Consider the following 19,791-nt stretch of genomic DNA (forward strand, 5'->3'; position numbering starts at 1 on the left):
GCGCTGTGACACAATCTCATATGCATTGGGGCTCGATGATCTGTGCGGCGTGACACAATCCTGTATGCAGTGGGGCTCGATGACCTGTGCGCTGTGACACAATCTCATATGCATTGGGGCTCGATGATCTGTGCGGCGTGACACAATCCTGTATGCAGTGGGGCTCGATGACCTGTGCGCTGTGACACAATCCTGTATGCAGTGGGGCTCGATGACCTGTGCGCTGTGACACAATCTCATATGCATTGGGGCTCGATGATCTGTGCGGCGTGACACAATCCTGTATGCAGTGGGGCTCGATGACCTGTGCGGCGTGACACAATCCTGTATGCAGTGGGGCTCGATGACCTGTGCGGCGTGACACAATCCTGTATGCAGTGGGGCTGGATGACCTGTGCGCCGTGTCACAATATCGTATGCAGTGGGGCTCGATGACCTGTGCGCCGTGACACAATCCCGTATGCAGTGGGGCTCGATGACCTGTGCGCCGTGACACAATCCCGTATGCAGTGGGGCTCGATGACCTGTGCGCTGTGACACAATCCCGTATGCAGTGGGGCTCGATGACCTGTGCGCCGTGACACAATATCGTATGCAGTGGGGCTCGATGACCTGTGCGCCGTGACACAATCCCGTATGCAGTGGGGCTCGATGACCTGTGCGCTGTGACACAATCCCGTATGCAGTGGGGCTCGATGACCTGTGCGCTGTGACACAATCCCGTATGCAGTAGGGCTCGATGACCTGTGCGCCCTGACACAGTCTCATATGCAACGGGGCTCAATGACCTGTGCGGCGTGACACAATCCCGTATGCAGTGGGGCTCGATGACCTGTGCGCTGTGACACAATCCCATATGCAGTGGGGCTCGATGACCTGTGCGCTGTGACACAATCCCATATGCAGTAGGGCTCGATGACCTGTGCGCCGTGACCCTCCCTCATAAACACATAAACATCATTAAAATTATTAGTTATTAGTGCCACAGTAGCCCCTTGGTTGTTTCATACCAGAGAGGATACCCTTCTTTCCCATCTCACATTTTTAAGCCTTGGCTGCTCAACACCCTGTTGGTGGTTCATGCTTTTTCCCTCTTCAGATCACTGTCAGTAGCTTCTCACTACGGCCGACCATGAGCAGTCCACAAAGCCTTGCCACACTGACGCACTTGCCTGGCCAAAATGATTTGGCTCCTGTCAAAGTCATTCGAATCTTTACCCCTGCCCATGTCTTCTGCATTCAACATGTCAAGTACGAGCACTGAATATTAGCCTACCATCTAATTTTCCCCAGACCTTGACACGCACCGTTTTTACAAGACATTATTGGCTTCACCTGGTCATAATGTTTTGGCTGATCAGTGTATAGTTTATTAGTTATTATTTGAACGCTACCCATCTACTAAATACCACCCCATGATTTCTTGCCCGTGAAAAGTCTCTGTTCTTATTATTGAAGCTGCCTATTGACTAGTGTGCCGCTTCAGGTGCTCTGAATGGGTCGGGTGATTGGAATGACTGTAGCTTTAATATTGCTGCACACCCCCTCCGTGCCATATTCCATTACTTTGCCTTCACTCTGGCCCACCGCGTTTTTTCTTCCTTAAGTACCTGCAATAGCTATGCGGAGCCTTCGAATGGGAAAACCATTAACGACTTCAATGGCCTGAACACCCTTCAGAGCAGGTGTCTCTCCCCCCTCCCACATCCCCCCGTGATGGGGGGTATGGAGCAGGGGCCTAACCACCATGCTGTGAAATCTGGTTTGGGGGAGATTAGGCGGTGGTTTGCCGTGACCCCCTGCTGGTCCCAGATGCGTTTCCCAGCTGCCATTGGCTCCCCCTGAATGTAAGAGAGACAGGTGTCCTGCTCCGCACTTCGGCCTCCTTGCGGCTCGCTCTCACGGCCTGCCGGATTACACCGGAGCAGGCCTGGTGCTCGCCAGTCCCACACAATGGGTCTTCTCTGGTAATTCATATCTTTGGATACCAAAAGCTTTTGGATTCCAAAGCTCACCCTGTTGAGCTCGTTCTCCACCTCTCCTCCCCATCAGAGTGGCCAAGGATCACTCACCATTTTTAAACCCTTTTGATCATTTTTAATCCTGCTGTCACTTTGAAACTGCCCCCCCTCCCACCTCCATAAAAGCTCAGCGATGCTTTTTATCCAGACCGATCAGAAGCTGATGACATCGGGTGCCAGAGATGCATACGGGCGTAAATAAGGTGCTTGTTTGGGTTTTACAGTACCCTTCGGTTTTGGAAAAGGTGGAGGGGTCACACCACCCACCAAAGGCCCCTCATCTGCCAGTGATCACCTTGAAACTTCTCAATATGGGGCATTATGTACCCAGAATGCAACCGTGGTCTCCATAACAAATAAGGCGTACTGTATTCTCAATGAGAAGTGGCCGGTTTCAGGCTATGTTTCACCATGGCTTGTTAGAATGGAACGGCTAATCATGGGCCCTTACGTAACACGAGACACCCATGCCAGCCGAGGAGGGGGTCGGCCAGCTGGCTTCCGTCGGCCGTGCGCGGCATCAGCCCCCTGCTTCTTTTAGCTCTGCGGGGGGTGCAGGCTATGTCAAGCGTCAGTAGATGTCACCGTAGAGTAATGAGAAGAAAAAGGAGAACGGTGTCGTTTTTTTTTTAGCATATTTTATACCTCGTTGTTGGACTATTTGGCACCTTGACTTTGCTGTTATACCATAGGTCATTTACAGAAATGTCAGTTTTCATTGTGAAGATGTGCAGTTGTTCTTTGATTTGCACCAGAATGGGAACACGGTAGGAGGAGATTACCGCACTCGACAGGGTGATCAGCGACTGATGTACGCCTTCTGCAGTTCATTTTAATGCCTTGCATTTTGCTCCTTTATGTGACACTTTTATCCAAAGCAACTTTCACTGGAGGAAAGAGTTACAATATTTGGTCACACTTTACTTGATGAATCATGACGCATCTTCTGTCTCAAGCTGTCACTATACTTGTTGCTGTGTCTGTTTATTCTGCAAACCTTGAACTACTGAAGGAACTACTGAAGGAACGAGTAATGAATAACACAAGTGAAATACTGGTCTCATGTTTGCTCATAAGTAATAAATCATGGCACATCTTTTAACTCAAGCAGTCACTGTATCTGTTAATTCTAACTATTGAAGTACAAGTAACTGAGTTATTACTAAGTATTTGTGCCCCCTTAAGTGAAGCGTTTTCCAGTTTATGAGTGCTTCGTGGGATATGAACCCACAACCTTTGCATTGTTTGGGCAAGACTGTACTTGTTGAGCCATAGGAGCTGAACGCCATAGCCTGATTAGTGTGGTAATTATATAGGATTTATGTGTCTATATTTGAGCACATTAACCCATAAAGTATTTACCCTCTGAGCAAAGAGCAGAAGGACCTTAGATCAGAGGTATCCAGGGAAACTGGAAACTGATGCTCGGCCTTTGCATCATTTTACCATTTTTATCATTTTAAGAATGAGCAAGCTGAAGCGTGATCTGATGGTACTTTACAGTGTGAAGGTGACCAAACAGCATGTTTGCCAACATAAAGTGAAAGCGGGGAAGTGAAACTTCAGCCTTTGATTTCATTAAATCACAAGTGGGCTTGATGTGAGTCTGCAGTGCTCGTTTGCCTAAATTCGCTGACACTGACGACGATTAGACGGATTTACAGTTCCTGTTAATGTGCGCTGCAAGTTGCGCACCATGACGGGGATGCGGCAGGAATCGCAGCTGTACTGCAGGTACGGTTTCAGGCAAGTGTTTGTGATGGGGCCCGATTCCAGTAGGTAGGGTTACAAGGCAGAGCGTCCAGCTGATGTTGACCCGCTGAAGCACAGTGGTCAGTTGGCACCATTTCCAGTGTTTACGCTGAACTCTGAGCACAACTGGGTTCCTTTAAGGTCGATCTCCCTAAGCCTCTGAGATGCTGGCTTTGTGGAACCTCAGATCCAGAAAGTCATCGCAGGACTAATCTGGTCCCACTTAGCCACCACAAGTTCTTGACTCAATTTAACCGCTCCCGCCCTTCTCTGTGAGGTCATGCAAGCAGAGGTCATGCAATGACGGTGCATCCAGCCGGCCATCAAAGGCTGCCGAGACCCTCTTGGGAAGCTGTTGAAGATCCAGCTCCCATAAAGTCACAGCGTCGCTCCAGCTCCCCGTCATCGGAGAGCACGGGCCGCTCTTGGGCCGTTTATTGTGAGCGAAAGCAGGGCCCGCATTGCTCGCGGCTTGTCGAGTAACCCAACTCGTAACCATCATTAACCGCGACAGCTGAACCGGGGAGCCCGTGCCAATTTGCGATGTGGGTTTGATTAAAACGTGTCGGAGATATACATCAAAACACTTAAAATGTCAGGAACTGGCTTTTGGCAAAGGCAAAAAATCTGGGCTTTGCGTTTTTCTGGATTCTCTAGAGCTTCCCACTGGATCGCTGTCGATGTCGGCCACATGTGTGAGAAGCTCTTATTGGTGCACAAGAGGTGTCCCAATGCAGGAATGTTCTGGTAACTCTTCTGGGATGGTTTGGCCTGTACATAGCCTGCCAATGCCAGCCATGTTGTACGTAACATATGTGGAGGTCTCTCTGCAGGCCGTTTTCAGCTGGAAATTTTGTTTGAAGTGAACTTCGGTGTTCAAAAACAATAAGGGTGATGTTAACTACATGCAGAAAATGTCAATTGAGATCTGTCTCTTTGAACCCTGTCTGTGTTTATAGATTTTAAATCCTTTACTGAAGTTGCTCGGGTTAATTCTCTCCTATGTACAGCCAGGATTTCGATAGTGAACAATTTGGTCTCCAGTTCCTTAAACACCAGGCCACATTCTCCTCAGCCGAGTGTGTGTCAGTGCGGGTGTGCGGTGTGATATCTTGTCTGCATGTGGTGGCATGGTGTCACAACATTAGTTCCGGTGACGTTTCTTTTGCAACTTACTGACGCAGATTTGCATCATCTTACCATGATCTCGCACTGTGTGTTTCTGTTATTGAGTGTGGCATTCTCTACTCATGTGCTGGCGTATCGCTGTCTGAATTTGAGTTACACCTGATCTTGTCACCTCTGACCGCATTTTTTCTGAGGTCCATAGTAAATAATATACCCTGATTGAGAGACGCCCCGGAAGTGGACGCAGTAGGACATAGTGGGTGTATCGCTTAGTGTAACAGGTGCAGGAGATTGGGTAGCGCCGACAGGCGTATAATGACCCACTATCCATATTTGAATTAATACAGTTTACATGCAGTAATGTACGTGTGATGGACAGCTACAATATCAACATATGCCCAAACCGAATTGCATCTGGTGGTCCGGGTGCCAAAAGTCGAGGCAAGGCTGTACTTGGTCATGTGTTTATGTGTTTCTGGCTCATTCAGTATGTGTGTGTGTGTGTGTGTGTGTTTATATTTGTTTTGTCAAGTGTGTGTTTATTTGCTTCTGTGTGGCTTTGAGTTTGTGTATTTATGCCCCAGTGTGTTTCTGTTTGTATTTGATTGTGTGTGTGTATGTGTGTGTGTGTGTGTGTGTGTGTGTGTGTGTGTGTGTGTGTGTGTGTGTGTGTGTGTGTGTGAGAGAGCGGGTATACTTATCCTTATGGGGACACAATGTCCCCATAATGTGATAAATATCAGTTTTTTTTCCCTTATGGGGACCGGTTTCCTGAGTGGGCCCCATAAGGATAGGTATACCCTACGTGTGCGTGTGTGTGTGTGTGTGTGTGTGTGTGTGTGTATGTGTGTGTGTGTGTGTGTGTGTGTGTGTGTGTGTGTGTGTGTGTCGCGCCCTGTCCCGGACAGTGTCAGTTGCTTGTGCTCGGTATGCAGTGCTGTCAATGCCCTGATGGTGTGGCCTTGTTCCCTGCACACAGAGCTCACGGACGGCCCGTTCGGAGGAGGATCGCGACACCCTGTGGGACGCCTGGGGCTCCTGGAGCGAGTGCTCGCGCAGCTGCGGCGGTGGTGCCTCCTACTCGCTGCGGCGCTGCTTGAGCTCCAGGTGAGCGACGCCCCGCACTCCCCGCCACACTGCGCTCTGCACCGTCGCTAATGGCTCCCGGCTTTCAGGCTGCCGTCATCACGCTAATCGCCTCGCTTCCCCCCCCCCCCCCCCGCCCCCACCATTTATGGGGTGAAGAATCCCAACCTCAGTGAATAGCGTGACCTTACTGTACATTAAACACCAGGTATAATGTCTTTCCTGGAGATCAGGCTGGAAATTCTCCTCAAAAGGCTTCAATAAAACATCTCCACATGATCCACAGAAGGCTGGAGGTGATGAAAATGAAGCTGTAACGATTTCACAGCCTCACCCACCAATGGACATACAGCACCGTGCCAAAGTCTTAGGCAGTCAAAGAAAATGTTTAAAGCTATTCATCTGGGTAGTAAGTGTATATTTGCTCAGGAAAGAAGCACAATTTAACGTATACAAATGAACAGTAACACAATAAAAACTAACAAGAATTCCTTCTGTTCTCCAAAAAGTCACTAATATCTTGTTGGACGGCTAGAAGAACATCGATTCAGTTTCCCAAAAAAATTCTCCACCAACTCAATTAATTAATTAACGTAAGTAGTTTGAATAGCCAAACAAGATAGTGCCAGTGGTCAAGTCAAAAAATACCTTGGCGTACTGGTGAAAGGTTTTGAAATGACTAAGCTGACACACGTTGACAGTCATAATAGCCTGGTTTTACACCAACATGAAGATCACTTAAGATGAGGGTCATTTTGTTTAACCATCTAAGACTTTTGCACAGTCCTGCATGTAATATCATGAAGCAGCATATGGCCACACGTACAACGCAAAGCTACTCCTCCCGTTCCTGACTCAGGTTGGAGGGGTCTGTAGCGTACAGTCAGTCAGACAGCGAAAATCCCTGTCTGTGAACAGCTTTGGCATCAGGAATGTTTTCCATTAACTGCCCTCAACGGAACAGCGTCCTTCTCCCTCGTGAGGTTTACGTCCTTCCAAATGGAGTCAGACTTGTCCCTAATGCATGAATAAATCTCTAAACAAGCACCCCCCCCCCCCTACAGTAATGGGGCGACTCAAGGTAGTTTCTAGGGACTATTAAGGTCCCCTCGACGGTTGACAAAGAGCTGTATTGTGACCCCCCCGCTCTGGGACTCGTGCTGCGGTTTCCACTTCAAAAAGCACTGTCAGTAACGTGTGGTGAGCAGGTTAACCAGCAGATAAAGGGTGGCCTCATTCCACTGTCTTTACTCCCCTGCGGCAACCAATACATCATATACCTGAGATTTGACAGCAATATGAGAAATTCAGGTCATATGTAGGAAACTGCAGGATGTGCCGGGGGTGGGTGGGGGTGCATTTTCAGTAGGAATGCTGCCACATTTATGGGCCGAGACGTTTCTGTAAAGTTACTTCATGCATTCTGTTCTTCAGAGTTTCCTCGTAATGCGTCTGGCACTTCGACTCCGTCCGTTTGGCCTTTTCGAGAGCATTTGTGTCTTCGTAGCCGGAGACTTCGGCAGCCATGTGACTCGCAGTGCCTCCGGCTTCACGCGTTCGACGATGGCCCGAGAAGTACCAGGGATTTTGGCCCTGTTGACGTTTGAGGTGCCCTCATCCACTTCCCCACGCGACCCTCCTGTAGGCCGCCTGTGGGCTCGCTCGCAGATCTTCGTATTAGAACCTGAAATAGAGTCACAAGGAGATTTCAAGAAGCCGAGATTCCTCATGATGTCACAGCTGGTGATGACTGAACTCCGCCCTCACAGCTACTGGGCTGAGAGAATTTGTGTGGGATGTCACATGACTTCGGAATGTCGCTGCATGCTTTTAATTGCTCTTTGCTCAAGGAGGGTGCCAGTTTGCCCCTCAAAGTCACTACAGCGCTGCACATCATCATTTCCGTCACACAGAACAGCAGCCACACGGCTGAATTTTACTGGCACGCTTTAGACGCCTATAAAACTGACTTACTGTAGTAGGATGGCGTTCCCCCGTGTGGTCAGCTTCTGTGATTGTGTGGGGATTTGTGTGAGTAGACAGGGATTAGGGAGGTGTGGATGGAGACAGAGGTGGTTGCTGGGGGGGACGGAGGGCCTCCCCAAGAGTGGCGGACTGGAGATTTGTAGCTCCCAGTTAAAGTTGCGCTGCTAGAGCCTTGTCCTGTGACTGGAGCGGGGATTCCATAAACTCTCTTGCACGATTTCTTTAGGGCAGCCTGAACGAGGAACATAAACATCACACAAAAACAATGGTGATGTCACCTCATAAGTGAGCCGGGGGTGAAGGAAAGGCGAACGCATGGCAGTTTAATGGTTCGCAGGTTCGTCGCGGCCTCCCGCGGGACAAGTATTTATGTGCTTTTGTGGCAGTTAAGGAGGTACAGTGGAACACAGCCTTGCAGGATGAGTGTTAAAGTATGATCTGTTACGTCTGTTCGTGGAGACTTTCGGCGAAGCAGAAACACAGCACCAGCTTTTATTGTGCCATAATCCTCAGAAAGCCTCGTGATGAATCCCAGCTCAGTGCTATCAGCCTTTTATTGTCTTTCCACCACCTGCCCATATGAGCTGGGTAATCAAGAGCCTGATAGCTGGATGACTGAAAAGTCAGGTGTACGCTTGGTGGAATGTGAGAAAGATGACTCGTTATCGAGCCTTATTGGCCAATGAAAACCAATCTGTTTGGTGTCTGTGCTTCCCAGGGATGCACTTCCTCTCCCTGCTAACACTGGCTGATCAATCCCATGATTCCCTGGGGGCAGGCTGGGGTGAGAGTCAGAAGGGTTGAGAAGCAGAGTGGCTCTCTGTGTTTGATGCAAGGGGCTGATGGGTACCGACACCAGCGAACTATGACCACCGGGGACAGAGAGCAGAGTGGCTCCTCTGCACCTGCCAATGTGTCTGTGGGAGTTGAAGTGGGTTCAGGTTCTATTGTCTCTCTGCATATTCAGATATGAGTGTTTCTGTGGAGCGTCTCAGTCGCTGTTACGGTTTGCGGCTCATAACTTTCAAAGGGAAGATCTAGGGATTTCCAGCAAAAAGACCACTATTGCAAAATTTGCACCATGTTAACATGCCATCCAAAGCGTTGCTCACTGCCCCCGCAGATATCACAATGCTGACCAATCAGAGACCACTGGATCGGCTCCAGTCTCCGTGTCGGATTTCCTCCTTAGCATTCAGGGGACCAGCAGGAGATGGAAAATTAGGCGTGTTCTAGACATGACCTATCAGCACTGTTCTAACGGAGGTGGCAGTCAGGGGACTGCACAGAGGGAGGGAGCTATGCAATATTCCTTTCTTTTTGATGATTTATTTATAATTTATTAATATCATGACGGGGGTGGCATGCAGGTGCAGTGGTTAGCACTGTATGGGGTGGCATGGTGGTGCAGTGGTTAGCACTGTATGGGGCGGCATGCAGGTGCAGTGGTTAGCACTGTATGGGGTGGCATGCAGGTGCAGTGGTTAGCACTGTATGGGGCGGCATGGTGGTGCAGTGGTTAGCGCTGTTGCCTCACACCTCTGGGACCCGGGTTCGAGTCTCCGCCTGGGTCACATGTGTGTGGAGTTTGCATGTTCTCCCCATGTCGTCGTGGGGTTTCCTCCGGGTACTCCGGTTTCCCCCCACAGTCCAAACACATGCTGAGGCTTATTAGGAGTTACTAAATTGCCCGTAGGTGTGCATGTGTGAGTGAATGGTGTGTGAGTGTGCCCTGTGATGGGCTGGCCCCCCATCCTGGGTTGTTCCCTGCCTTCTGCCCATTGCTTCCGGGATAGGCTCCGGACCCCAAGTGACCCAGTAGGATAAGCATTTTGGAAAATGGATGGATGGATGGATGGATAATATCATGACAGAAGTAATGTAATGTCACACAATCACACGCGTTTCATTTATAATTTGCAATCTGAATTAACTTTATGACAAGTTTATGTAACTTATATATGCACACACACACACACCCACACGTGATTAGGTGTATTAATGTATGTCTACGATTGTGGATATACTGGATATATATGTGGGAGTTTTAATGTTTTGAACAGATTTGAGTCCTACCCCTCTCACTTTAAAAGCTCTTATAAAACTTGGGTATTTTTCTTGTTCTTGTTTTTATCCGGCCCCGGAGTTTTTTTTAATTTTATTTTTATTTTAATATTTGCATCCCGGTGTCAGGGATCCTGAAAGCGTTCTCTGTGCCGTGGGCCGGAAGGAAAGCGGCCGTGGTAGCTGTGTGTGTTGGTCGCCATTCAGGAGTTACATGTCGACTCCGGAATTCTGGAATGCGAGCGGCCTCCTTCTCCAAGCCCATGATGTCAGAGTGGACTCTCCCTGCTCTGCCCCCGCAAGCACCAGCAGACTTCATGGGTCCTGCCCAAGGACTGGATTTTGCACCCACTGCGATAGATGTGGGATATTTGTGTCCTGGCTACAGTAGATTAGACATAAGTTACTTGATGCGCTGCTGTTGATTTGCGGCATATGCCCCCCCCCCCCCTCGCCCCCCCCCCAGCCCCTGGGTGAGCTGACTCTGTAGGCTCTGTTTGTTTTGGCCAACATACCTTCTCTGAATTATCCATTGCCATGTCCTTCCCAAGGGCTGCAGCTTAAAGTAGAATCGTAAAATCTTTTTGTCCGGCAGCTGAAGCGGCCAGCAGATGATTTAGCGATTTTGCCTTTTGTGATATAAGAGTAGTTTGAGCTTTTTTGACAAAGAAATGTCACTCGTGTTACCAAAGTTGGCAGTTCACTTGAACGAATGTGCTGTCTGGAAAATAATCAGGAGGCTATATTTTTCTACTTTTTACCGGAGATCCATATTCTCTGCGCTCTGCCAACTGTGGTGCCAGTTTGTCAGATGAAAAAATGTCTCGTATTTACTTGTCTTTTGTCTGGTTAGTAATTCGATATATCCGCCAAGTGCCACTTACAGCTATGCTTACAGTAAGCTTGCCGGCTGAAATGGGAGCCTTTTTTTTTAAATGCAGTTTGCGGTCGCTGTTTTTTACGCTGGATTGAAGGATTGTGAGCACCACTTAACGGAAGCCCGGTGTTGATCTTGGTTCTACTCTGTTCCAGGACATGTGAAGGCCAGAACATCAAATACCGGACCTGCAGCAATGTGGTAGGTAAATGCTCGTTTGATTAGGCTGTATGTCTTGGCCTGGCGCACACCTAACCACATTTACAGGTGAGACTGCCGGACGGGAAATTAAGACAGTCATCGGTATTGAACAATTTATGAGTATTTTATGGTAAATTTCCTGACATGAACCATCACACCTCATGCTAATTTTACTCGAGGGATAGCGGGGAACAAGGGTTGTTTCTTATTCTCAGTAAAACCCGATGTCAGGAAGACTGAAGTCGACCCTTGATTTTCCAGGCAGAGTAGCTACTTCTTTGCCACATCACTGGCAGATGACTTGGTTGTCTTTGTCAAACATGACCACCTGCCCCTCAAGTCCCCCAGCCCTGAGAACTGCTGCTCCAGTATAACACTGCACAGGTCAACCTGAGTGCCATTCTCCTCCACATCCCCAACTGTGCCTGATTGCCGGATAAATAAGCACGTTGTCATTCATGTTGGCATGTTTCCCATGCTTTCATTACCAGGACACCCCCCCCCCCCCCCCCCCCATTTCCCGGCCTTTCGGGTGCTGTCCTGGAGAAATTTCACTGTTGCTCCTCTCCAAATCATCGGGGAAAAATCCCAAAAGTGGCAGCTTGTGGAAAGAAAAGACAGCCACACTTTTACAGATGTTTAGCTTTGACATAAGAAAGATGTTATGCTATTTGGAATCAAAAATGTAAGATTCCCAACAATCCAGTTGGCTCTATGAATGTAACAAAGTAACAATCCAAATGTAAAAAATGTAACAATCCAGTTGGCTTTATGAATGTAACAAAGTAACAATCCAAATGTAAAAAATGCAACAATCCAGTTGGCTTTATGAATGTAACAAAGTAACAATCCAAATGTAAAAAATGCAACAATCCAGTTGGCTTTATGAATGCAGTCAGTTGGATGGTTCTTATGTCTGTTGCTTTATACCCCAGTATTACAACATGTGGTCCCTGCATTTCAATGGCTATAACAGGCAAGAATTAGTTATGTCACAGGCTATTGACACATGAACACAGATCGATGAATAAATAGAGCCCCTATAGTAACACATCGGGAGAATGTATAAAATTGTATTGTGACAGAAATGGAATTTTGTGAATTACTACAGCCTTGCGTCGACTGACGTTTGCATCTGGGATAAGGACCACCGGATGCATGTCATTTTGGGCGTTTCTCGATATTAATCCATCACATTATGTATAGCGCGTTCTTATAACATTACATTGTCTCAAAGCGCTTTACAGCATCCCGCCCAAAGCGCCCAGTGAGTAAGCCAGAAGCGACAGTGGCAAGGAAAAACTCCCTATAAGGAAGAAACCTTAGGAAGAACCAGACCGAAAGGGGGAGCCCATCCTCCTGGGGCTGGCAAGGAAAGTCAAAATCCTAGTATATTACTGTATGCATACTGTATTACAGTACATGGAGTCCCTTAAGTGTCATGGTAGAAAAAAATATTGTCTCGTAATAATTCATGCTCTTGAGTTACTAATTCATGAGCTCCAATAAGTAAATTGTGCTCTCAAGTTACCAATTCATGCGCTTGAATTAATAATTCGTGCTCTTGAGTTAGTAATTTGCGTACTTGAATTAATCACCAGTCAGATAGCATGAATTAGTAACTTGAGGGCACATATTATTAACTCAAGAGCACAAATTACTAACTTGAGTGCACAAATTACTAACTCAAGCGACGAATTAAAAACTTGAGAGCATGAATTACTAACTCAAGCGACAAATTAGTAAGTCGTGCGACGAATTACTACCTCGCGAGCGATGAATTACTGACTTGAGTGATGAATTACTGACTTGAGCGATGAATTAGTAACTAGAGTGCAAATTAGTAACTCAAGAGCATGAATTACTAACTTGAGTGATGAATTACTAACAACGAACAACGACTTAGTAATTCAAGTACGAATTGTAACTAGAGAGCATGGATTAGTAACTCGAGCACTGAAATGAGTAACTTGAGAGTACAAATTACTATGCAATTATATTTTCTTGTACTATGACCTAAAGGACTCTGTAGAATTACAAATTAGATAAGGACAGCAGGTTATGTTGCACTAAGTGATACACCCACTAACCTCCTACTGCGTTCACTTGTAGGTGGCCAGGTCGTGTGATGTGATGCTGTATCATTATTCTTTGAAGCCAGCTTGGCATGTCCAGACTTTTGATGGGTGTCATTGTGTAAGCAAATAAACACACAATGCTGCACCTGATAACACACTCGCACACACACACGCATTACAACAGTGTACCATAAAAGCAAGATGACGCAAATTTAGGTCATCATGTTGCACAAGAAACATTTCCCAAACTATTGCCATGACACAAGGCCACCACATCCACTTTTCAGGCGTGTCTCCGTCAGTGTATATTATTACTGTGGACCTCTGACATAAATGTGATCGGATGTGACTCAGAGCCATGTACTGAGGGACTGAGGGACTGCAAGCATCCCAGCATTGTAGACAGGCAACAACAGTGCTGTTATGAGCAGGAAGAGCTCATCCATGTAGAAAACAGTCTTCAGACTGGTGGTGCACATGATTCTTCAGCATCATCTAGCTTAATTGTCAAGTGATCATGAACCTAGCGAAACACTCAGATTCCCATCTTCTGGTCTTTGACCCCCCACCACCTCCAGGACTGCCCCCTCGGAGCCGGGGACTTTCGCGCACAGCAGTGCTCGGCTCACGCAGACGTCCGACATCAGGGCCGGTACCACGATTGGCTGCCCTTGAACAATGACCCTGAGAACCCCTGTGCTCTGAAATGCCGGGCCCGTGGTTCGGACCTGGTGGTGGAGCTGGCCCCCAAGGTGCTGGATGGAACCCGCTGCTACACAGAGTCCCTGGACATGTGCATTAGTGGGGTCTGCCAGGTAAGTGCCTCCCAGTCACTGCCACCAGAGGGCAGCATGGAGGACCATGGGATTCCATGAATGAAGAGTTGGCAATTGTCTCAAAGGATGACTCCCTACATTAATTGACTGAGGTATAAATCCAGAATCTGAGATTTAATCCAAATTGACTCACATAGCTAACAACTTACATTATACTCATTTAAACAGCTGGATTTTTTCCACTGGAGTCAATCCAGAAGAAATACCTAACTCAGGCAGGGATGGATTGCAGTTCCTTTTCTTGAACTAGAACCTGTTACCTTTTGGTTGCGAGTCAGATGTTACCTTTAGCTCATTTTGAATAAGGGACCAACTGTACAGCAGTGTCTACTAGATTAAACATATTGGCTTTACACGGCTAGTGAATCTGGCATCCACTAAGCAATTGAATATGAAATTCAGCCCGAGTAAGGCGCAGAGTTGTGTCTAGATTGATATCCCAGAAGGTTCATGCAAATCAGGTTTTGGAGAAGGTTTGCGATGATGAAGAGCCACGCACAGAGGGACTGCGAGGACTCTCACACTGTAGACAGGCAACGGCAGTGCTGTTATGGGTCAGAGGAGCTCAACCGTGCAGAAAACATTAGCTCGGGCCATATTACGGTACATCGGCTCCCTCGGTGCTTGAGACCACATTGAGTGTGACAAGTTCAGCATATGGCCGACAGCTCCGCAAGGAAGACCAACGGGGACACGCCATATAGTCAAAGTGCATGGAGGCCCTCCGATCCTGGCAGCAGTCATAAATATCAGAGAGAGGAACGTTAAATAGTGGGTTGGTTGGCAGAGCTGGGCCTGTTACTCGCGTACGTGGCACCGTGTTTTTTAACACTGGATACCGCCTTCCTGTGGCAGATCGTTGGCTGCGATCTCGAGCTCGGCAGCACAGCCAAGGAAGACAATTGTGGGGTCTGCAATGGGGACGGCTCCACCTGCAGGCTCATTCGAGGGCACTACAAATCCCAGCAGTCAGCGGGCAAGGGGGAGTTGAACAAAGGAGGTAACCGGTTAATATACCTACTCATACATACTCATAATAACATGCTGCCAACTATAGTGTACGTGTGGTAGCGACACAATTACTGGCGCTCTGCTGATTGAGGACAGTTTGCTGGACACTTGTTGATCGCTTGACGGCATCTCTTCTTCCCTCCTACCTCTTTCTTCATTCCTTAGCGGAGGACACGGTTGTTCTCGTCCCCTACGGCAGTCGGCACGTGCGACTGGTCCTGAAAGGTCCCGATCACTTGTGTAAGTCTTGGTAGGTCCAGGGCTGCTTCCATCCAGACCTAAGCCGAAACCGTAAGCTGTTAACTGAAGGGTGCTGCCTGTCGTGGGATTTAGAGATTGGCCTTCAAGACTCTAATACAGATGCATAAAGCTGAAATTATGTGCGTTTTTCATTGTGATCGAGTGTCTCAAGGAAGAAATTACAGAGCAAGGGTCAGTTCCTGTTAGGTGCGAGAGAGTAAACACATCAGCCGGTGGCGATACTTTCAATGACAAGGCTGCTCAGTCAAGGCAGCAACAATCCTGATATTGTACGTTGAAAAGCACAGCAAAATTGGAGGAAATGGGATTTTTTTTTTTCCGCCTTTTTTCTTCCACAGAGGTAGATCTAAGGGTTTCCAAGGGCAGCATTAGTGACGGAAAAACTTTGCCAGGAAACTCAAAGAAAAATCAATAACAAATGTTCCGTTTGTTTCTTTTTCTATAACAGCCAGTTAGCTAGGTCCGCTGTGCAGTGCAGCAGGAACTTATGAACAGATTTCTCATTAAAACATGTTGCCATTGGTCCTTTGAAAGGGCTGCCATCTGGACATGGAGGGTGAGGGGCATTTTCACACGTTCCTAGACTCGCATAGTAATGGTGTGAAATTCTGTGATTTTGAACACAAGCGTATTATGTAAGAGCTGACTTCAGATCAATGGGAAAATGTGTCGTGCCTCTAGAGGTATGTGTTAGCCGGTCAGGGTTGGTTTATAATTTTACAGCAGCAATAAAGACAACAAGGAATGTCGACTTAGTCATATGACGTTGTTTTTTCTTGATCGTGATGATTGTGGTATCGGTCACCACTCAAGAAATGTATAATGCTGCATTACGATTAGCCCAGCGCTAAAGTGATTTGTGGTTTGTGAGGACTTCCTTGCATTTAGAGATTGGCGACATTAAAACTTTAATCCGACGTGGGTAGGACATAAAGTATATGGATATGATCAGTCATGGAGAGTATCTCGGCATTACGAATAATGAGCACTAGGGCGCAAATGAAAACACCTTATTTGTAATTTTTGTCGGGTTCCTACTGGGATGAATTCTGATAGGTTGCTCTTATGTTTTCTCTTCTAGTCCTGGAGAGTAAGACTCTGCAGGGAGTCAAAGGAGAAAACAGTCTGAATGTGCCTGGGCACCATCACCATGAGAACACCACCGTGGACTTCCAGAAGTTCCCTGACAAGGAAGTTCTGAGGATGGCTGGACCACTGGGGGCCGACTTTACCATTAAAGTAAGAAGGTCCATTCACCCGTTTCAGGTCACCAAAGCTCGCATTAGTACAATACTCTTCTTCTGTTTCCTATAGTGTCTTCAGATCCAAAATTTATAAAAAAATGAAATAATAATAAAAAAAATCAAGGATATGGTATCTTAAGCAGAGATCGAAGGTTTCTGAAATGTTTCTAGAAGTCCGTGATTGTGCTCTACGTAACATCAGGGTGTATTCATTATAAATCATTGGGTTCAGGTGATATTGCTCTAAGGAATGTGATTTGCTATTCTTCTTCCATATAGCTAATTAATGAGGTGATTAGGTTGGAGATGAATTCCACTAAATGGTGAGGTTGGCCTCACAGTGTTACCCTGTGTGACTTAAAACCATCTGGGAAGCATTAATGTTATTTATTGATTTATGTTTACTTATTGTTTTCCTTACTTTTTCGATTAAGCAGACATTTTTGAGTAAATGTGTCATATAACCAGAACAAGTGTAAACACTTGTGTGTCAGGTTTCATTTTTAATAGGCTTATTTGCTATGGTAAGGAAATGATGTCATGCAGGGTACCTCCACGTGGCTTGGGAAGAGCCAGAAATTAAAGTGTTACTTGCACGTTACCCTAACAGCAGCCCATGTTCCATAGGTGGGCATCAAATCCATAACTATCCATCCATTTTCCCAACCGCTTATCCTTCTGGGTCGCGGGGAGTCCAGAGCCTATCCCGGAAGCTATGGGCACGAGGCAGGGAACAACCCAGGATGGGGGGGGGGGGGGGGGGGCAGCCCATCACTGGGCACACTCACACATGCACTCCAATTAGCCTCAGCATGTCTTTGGTGCGTGGGAGGAAACCGGAGTACCCGGAGGAAACCCCATGATGACATGGGGAGAACATGCAAACCCCACACACGTAACCCAGGCAGAGACTCGAACCCGGGTCCCAGAGGCGTGAGACAACAGTGCAACTATTTAAGGTAAAATAGGTCAACAAATCGCTGGGAAGTGCTCGACAAATCAAGCTGTCAGCAGGGAAGTAACTTCACGCGACGGGTCATACATGACAAAACACAGTGTTCGTCACATGCAGCATTGTTTTGCAAAAGTTTCCCAGGAGTGCCTAAGTGTCTGCGCTGTGACAGGGTTTGTTAGACGTTCGGTAATTCCGCTACATACTTTCTTGGACAGAACAGGTCATGCTAAATACAGAAGAAATCTTTGGTGGGTAACTGCTTCCTGGTCTCGATACAATCATCCCGCTCCCTTTTTACTCACCCATCTGTGCTGTCATCACTTGCAGAACAAACGACATTATGTAGAGTGGAGGTCATGTCCTCCGCACTTATACATCGATAGATGTAAACACAAGCTGATATTCTAGGAAAAGGGCCAAATTAATGCATTAGTACCGCTATACAGCACAAGCCTGTTCATTTGTATACGCGCAAAGTAACTTGGCTTATTCAAGCTGGGAGTAATTAATATGTCCGTTAAGTAATGTGAACTTATATAAATTCCTCCCAGCAAATCAAGGTTGTGACCTGAATTTCACTTTCAACAAGTTGATAATTAATGTTCCGACTTGCTGCCACAAGGCGCACCATACAGCAAACCAGGCAATGTTCTACGTACCACATTTTCCCAAATGATTTGCCCGATATTCCGCGTCAGTTAGAGGATTTTTTTTTTCTTCTGCTTATAAAAGCCATTGGACCGGTGTCCAAATGACTTTTCATGCATGGAGGTTTTTGAAAGTGTGAAGCCGGTATCGCACAGAAGAGGCCAGTGAAAACAACCCTCACCAAACAATCTGAGTCACAAAGTAAATAGGAAAAGTTGGGCAGAGAAACACGAGAAGCTGCAAATCCAGAACTTTCTGATCTGTCAACAAGGCAGGCTGCCACTTCATATCACAAATTTCAAGCGCTGGTGGAAACAGCTATTCAACAAGCACTTATTGCATATATAGAACTGGGTGTCAAAGTTCAAGACTAGTTTAGACTAGTTTATATATCCAGTCGAGGAAAAGCGGCTGTTTTTGGATGAATTTGTGGGCATAAGAGATCCACAGAGTTCTCATGTAACCAGTCAGGTATCTTGGCAGATACTGACTGTCACTGTGTGTTGCAGAAGCCCCCTTTACCCCCGTAATCATGAGGTAGAATATTTGTGATAATCTTTATGTTTTTTTCTTCTCGTTTTCTTGTTGGACTTTAGTTTGCTGTAACCGTTCATTTTCATTGTTTCCGAAAGAAGTAATATTAGAGAAGCATTCATTAATTTAAGAGTGTACTTCTTAATGGGCCATTCCAGGTTTTCTCATATGAAAATACATAAATTGTAAGCTGGGTGACATGGCGGTGCAGTGCCTAGCACTGTCCCCTCCCAGTCCAAAAACACGCTGAGGTTAATCGCAGTTACCAAATTGTCCGTAGGTGTGCTTGTGTGAGTGAATGGTGTGTGAGTGAATGGTGTGTGAGTGAATGGTGTGTGAGTGTGCCCCCCATCTTGGGTGGTTCCCTGCCTCGTGCCTGTAGCTTCTGGCTCCGGACCCCTGCGACCCTGAATCGGACAAGCGGGTATATTAAATGGATGGATGACTTACAACCATACTGAGGACACGCGTGGATACAGGACCTCCTTGTGATGTAGGAATGTTTGTGGTTCTGGTCCTGTGTGTTGTTGTCAGACTGACAGCTGGGAGAAGCAAGAGAAAAGAACCGGCAGAGAGAAGACAATGTTTTTTGAGTAGGAGTGCAGCAACTGCTATTAGGACTCTGCGTCAGTGTGAAACACTCTGTCACTTTTGAGGAATGTGGGAGGAGATGCATGTCAAAAACACAGCATCTGAAACCACGATGATGTCTGAGCCCCCCCACTGCCAGGGGCTTTGTTAAAGCTGATTGGGGCTTACTGCTCCTGTCAGGTTAAGCAAGAGGGTTTGGGGGCGTCCTCATCAGGCGCATGTGAGTCCTGATTAATCAGGATTTTTTTTTTGGACTTCTGGTTGGTATGTGCTTGTTCGTTTTGAAAAGTGGAGGGTCCCTTTAGAATTAAACAAAATGTCTCTCGGTAATTTCACTCGACCTGGCAAATTTTGGGCCCCGTTCCTTGCAGGGGTGTTAGACCCAGTTATAAGCTGGTGCAAATTTCTTAGTGAGTCTCCACGAAGGTCCTGGTGTGAGTCACACTGAACGTTTCAGTGAACTTCTCAGAAGCTCTCTTACCATTCCAGATATTCAGCCGCATATGTAGGTCCTGGTG

General features: G+C 46.9%; 1 protein-coding gene and 1 long non-coding RNA gene across 7 annotated transcripts in view; one reads left to right on the forward strand and one right to left on the reverse strand.

The window, feature by feature from the left end:
- Positions 1–19,791, forward strand: part of LOC125704650 (ADAMTS-like protein 1) — a 112,173-nt gene that overhangs the window by 66,721 nt on the left and 25,661 nt on the right. For all 6 annotated transcript variants that reach the window (XM_048970528.1, XM_048970529.1, XM_048970530.1 and 3 more), the window contains 6 exons: positions 5,881–6,008; positions 11,070–11,115; positions 13,772–14,008; positions 14,885–15,029; positions 15,206–15,280; positions 16,383–16,540. In XM_048970528.1, coding sequence (XP_048826485.1) covers positions 5,881–6,008; positions 11,070–11,115; positions 13,772–14,008; positions 14,885–15,029; positions 15,206–15,280; positions 16,383–16,540 — 789 coding nt within the window. The remainder of the gene's footprint in view (positions 1–5,880; positions 6,009–11,069; positions 11,116–13,771; positions 14,009–14,884; positions 15,030–15,205; positions 15,281–16,382; positions 16,541–19,791) is intronic.
- On the reverse strand, positions 15,023–18,292 carry LOC125704659 (uncharacterized). Its single transcript, XR_007381208.1, has 3 exons — positions 18,160–18,292; positions 17,803–17,904; positions 15,023–15,318 (listed from the first exon to the last, which is right to left on the reverse strand). It is a non-coding gene; the product is annotated as an uncharacterized LOC125704659 (long non-coding RNA).

The sequence above is a fragment of the Brienomyrus brachyistius genome, chromosome 12 (assembly GCF_023856365.1).
Source record: "Brienomyrus brachyistius isolate T26 chromosome 12, BBRACH_0.4, whole genome shotgun sequence".
Taxonomy (NCBI): domain Eukaryota; kingdom Metazoa; phylum Chordata; class Actinopteri; order Osteoglossiformes; family Mormyridae; genus Brienomyrus; species Brienomyrus brachyistius.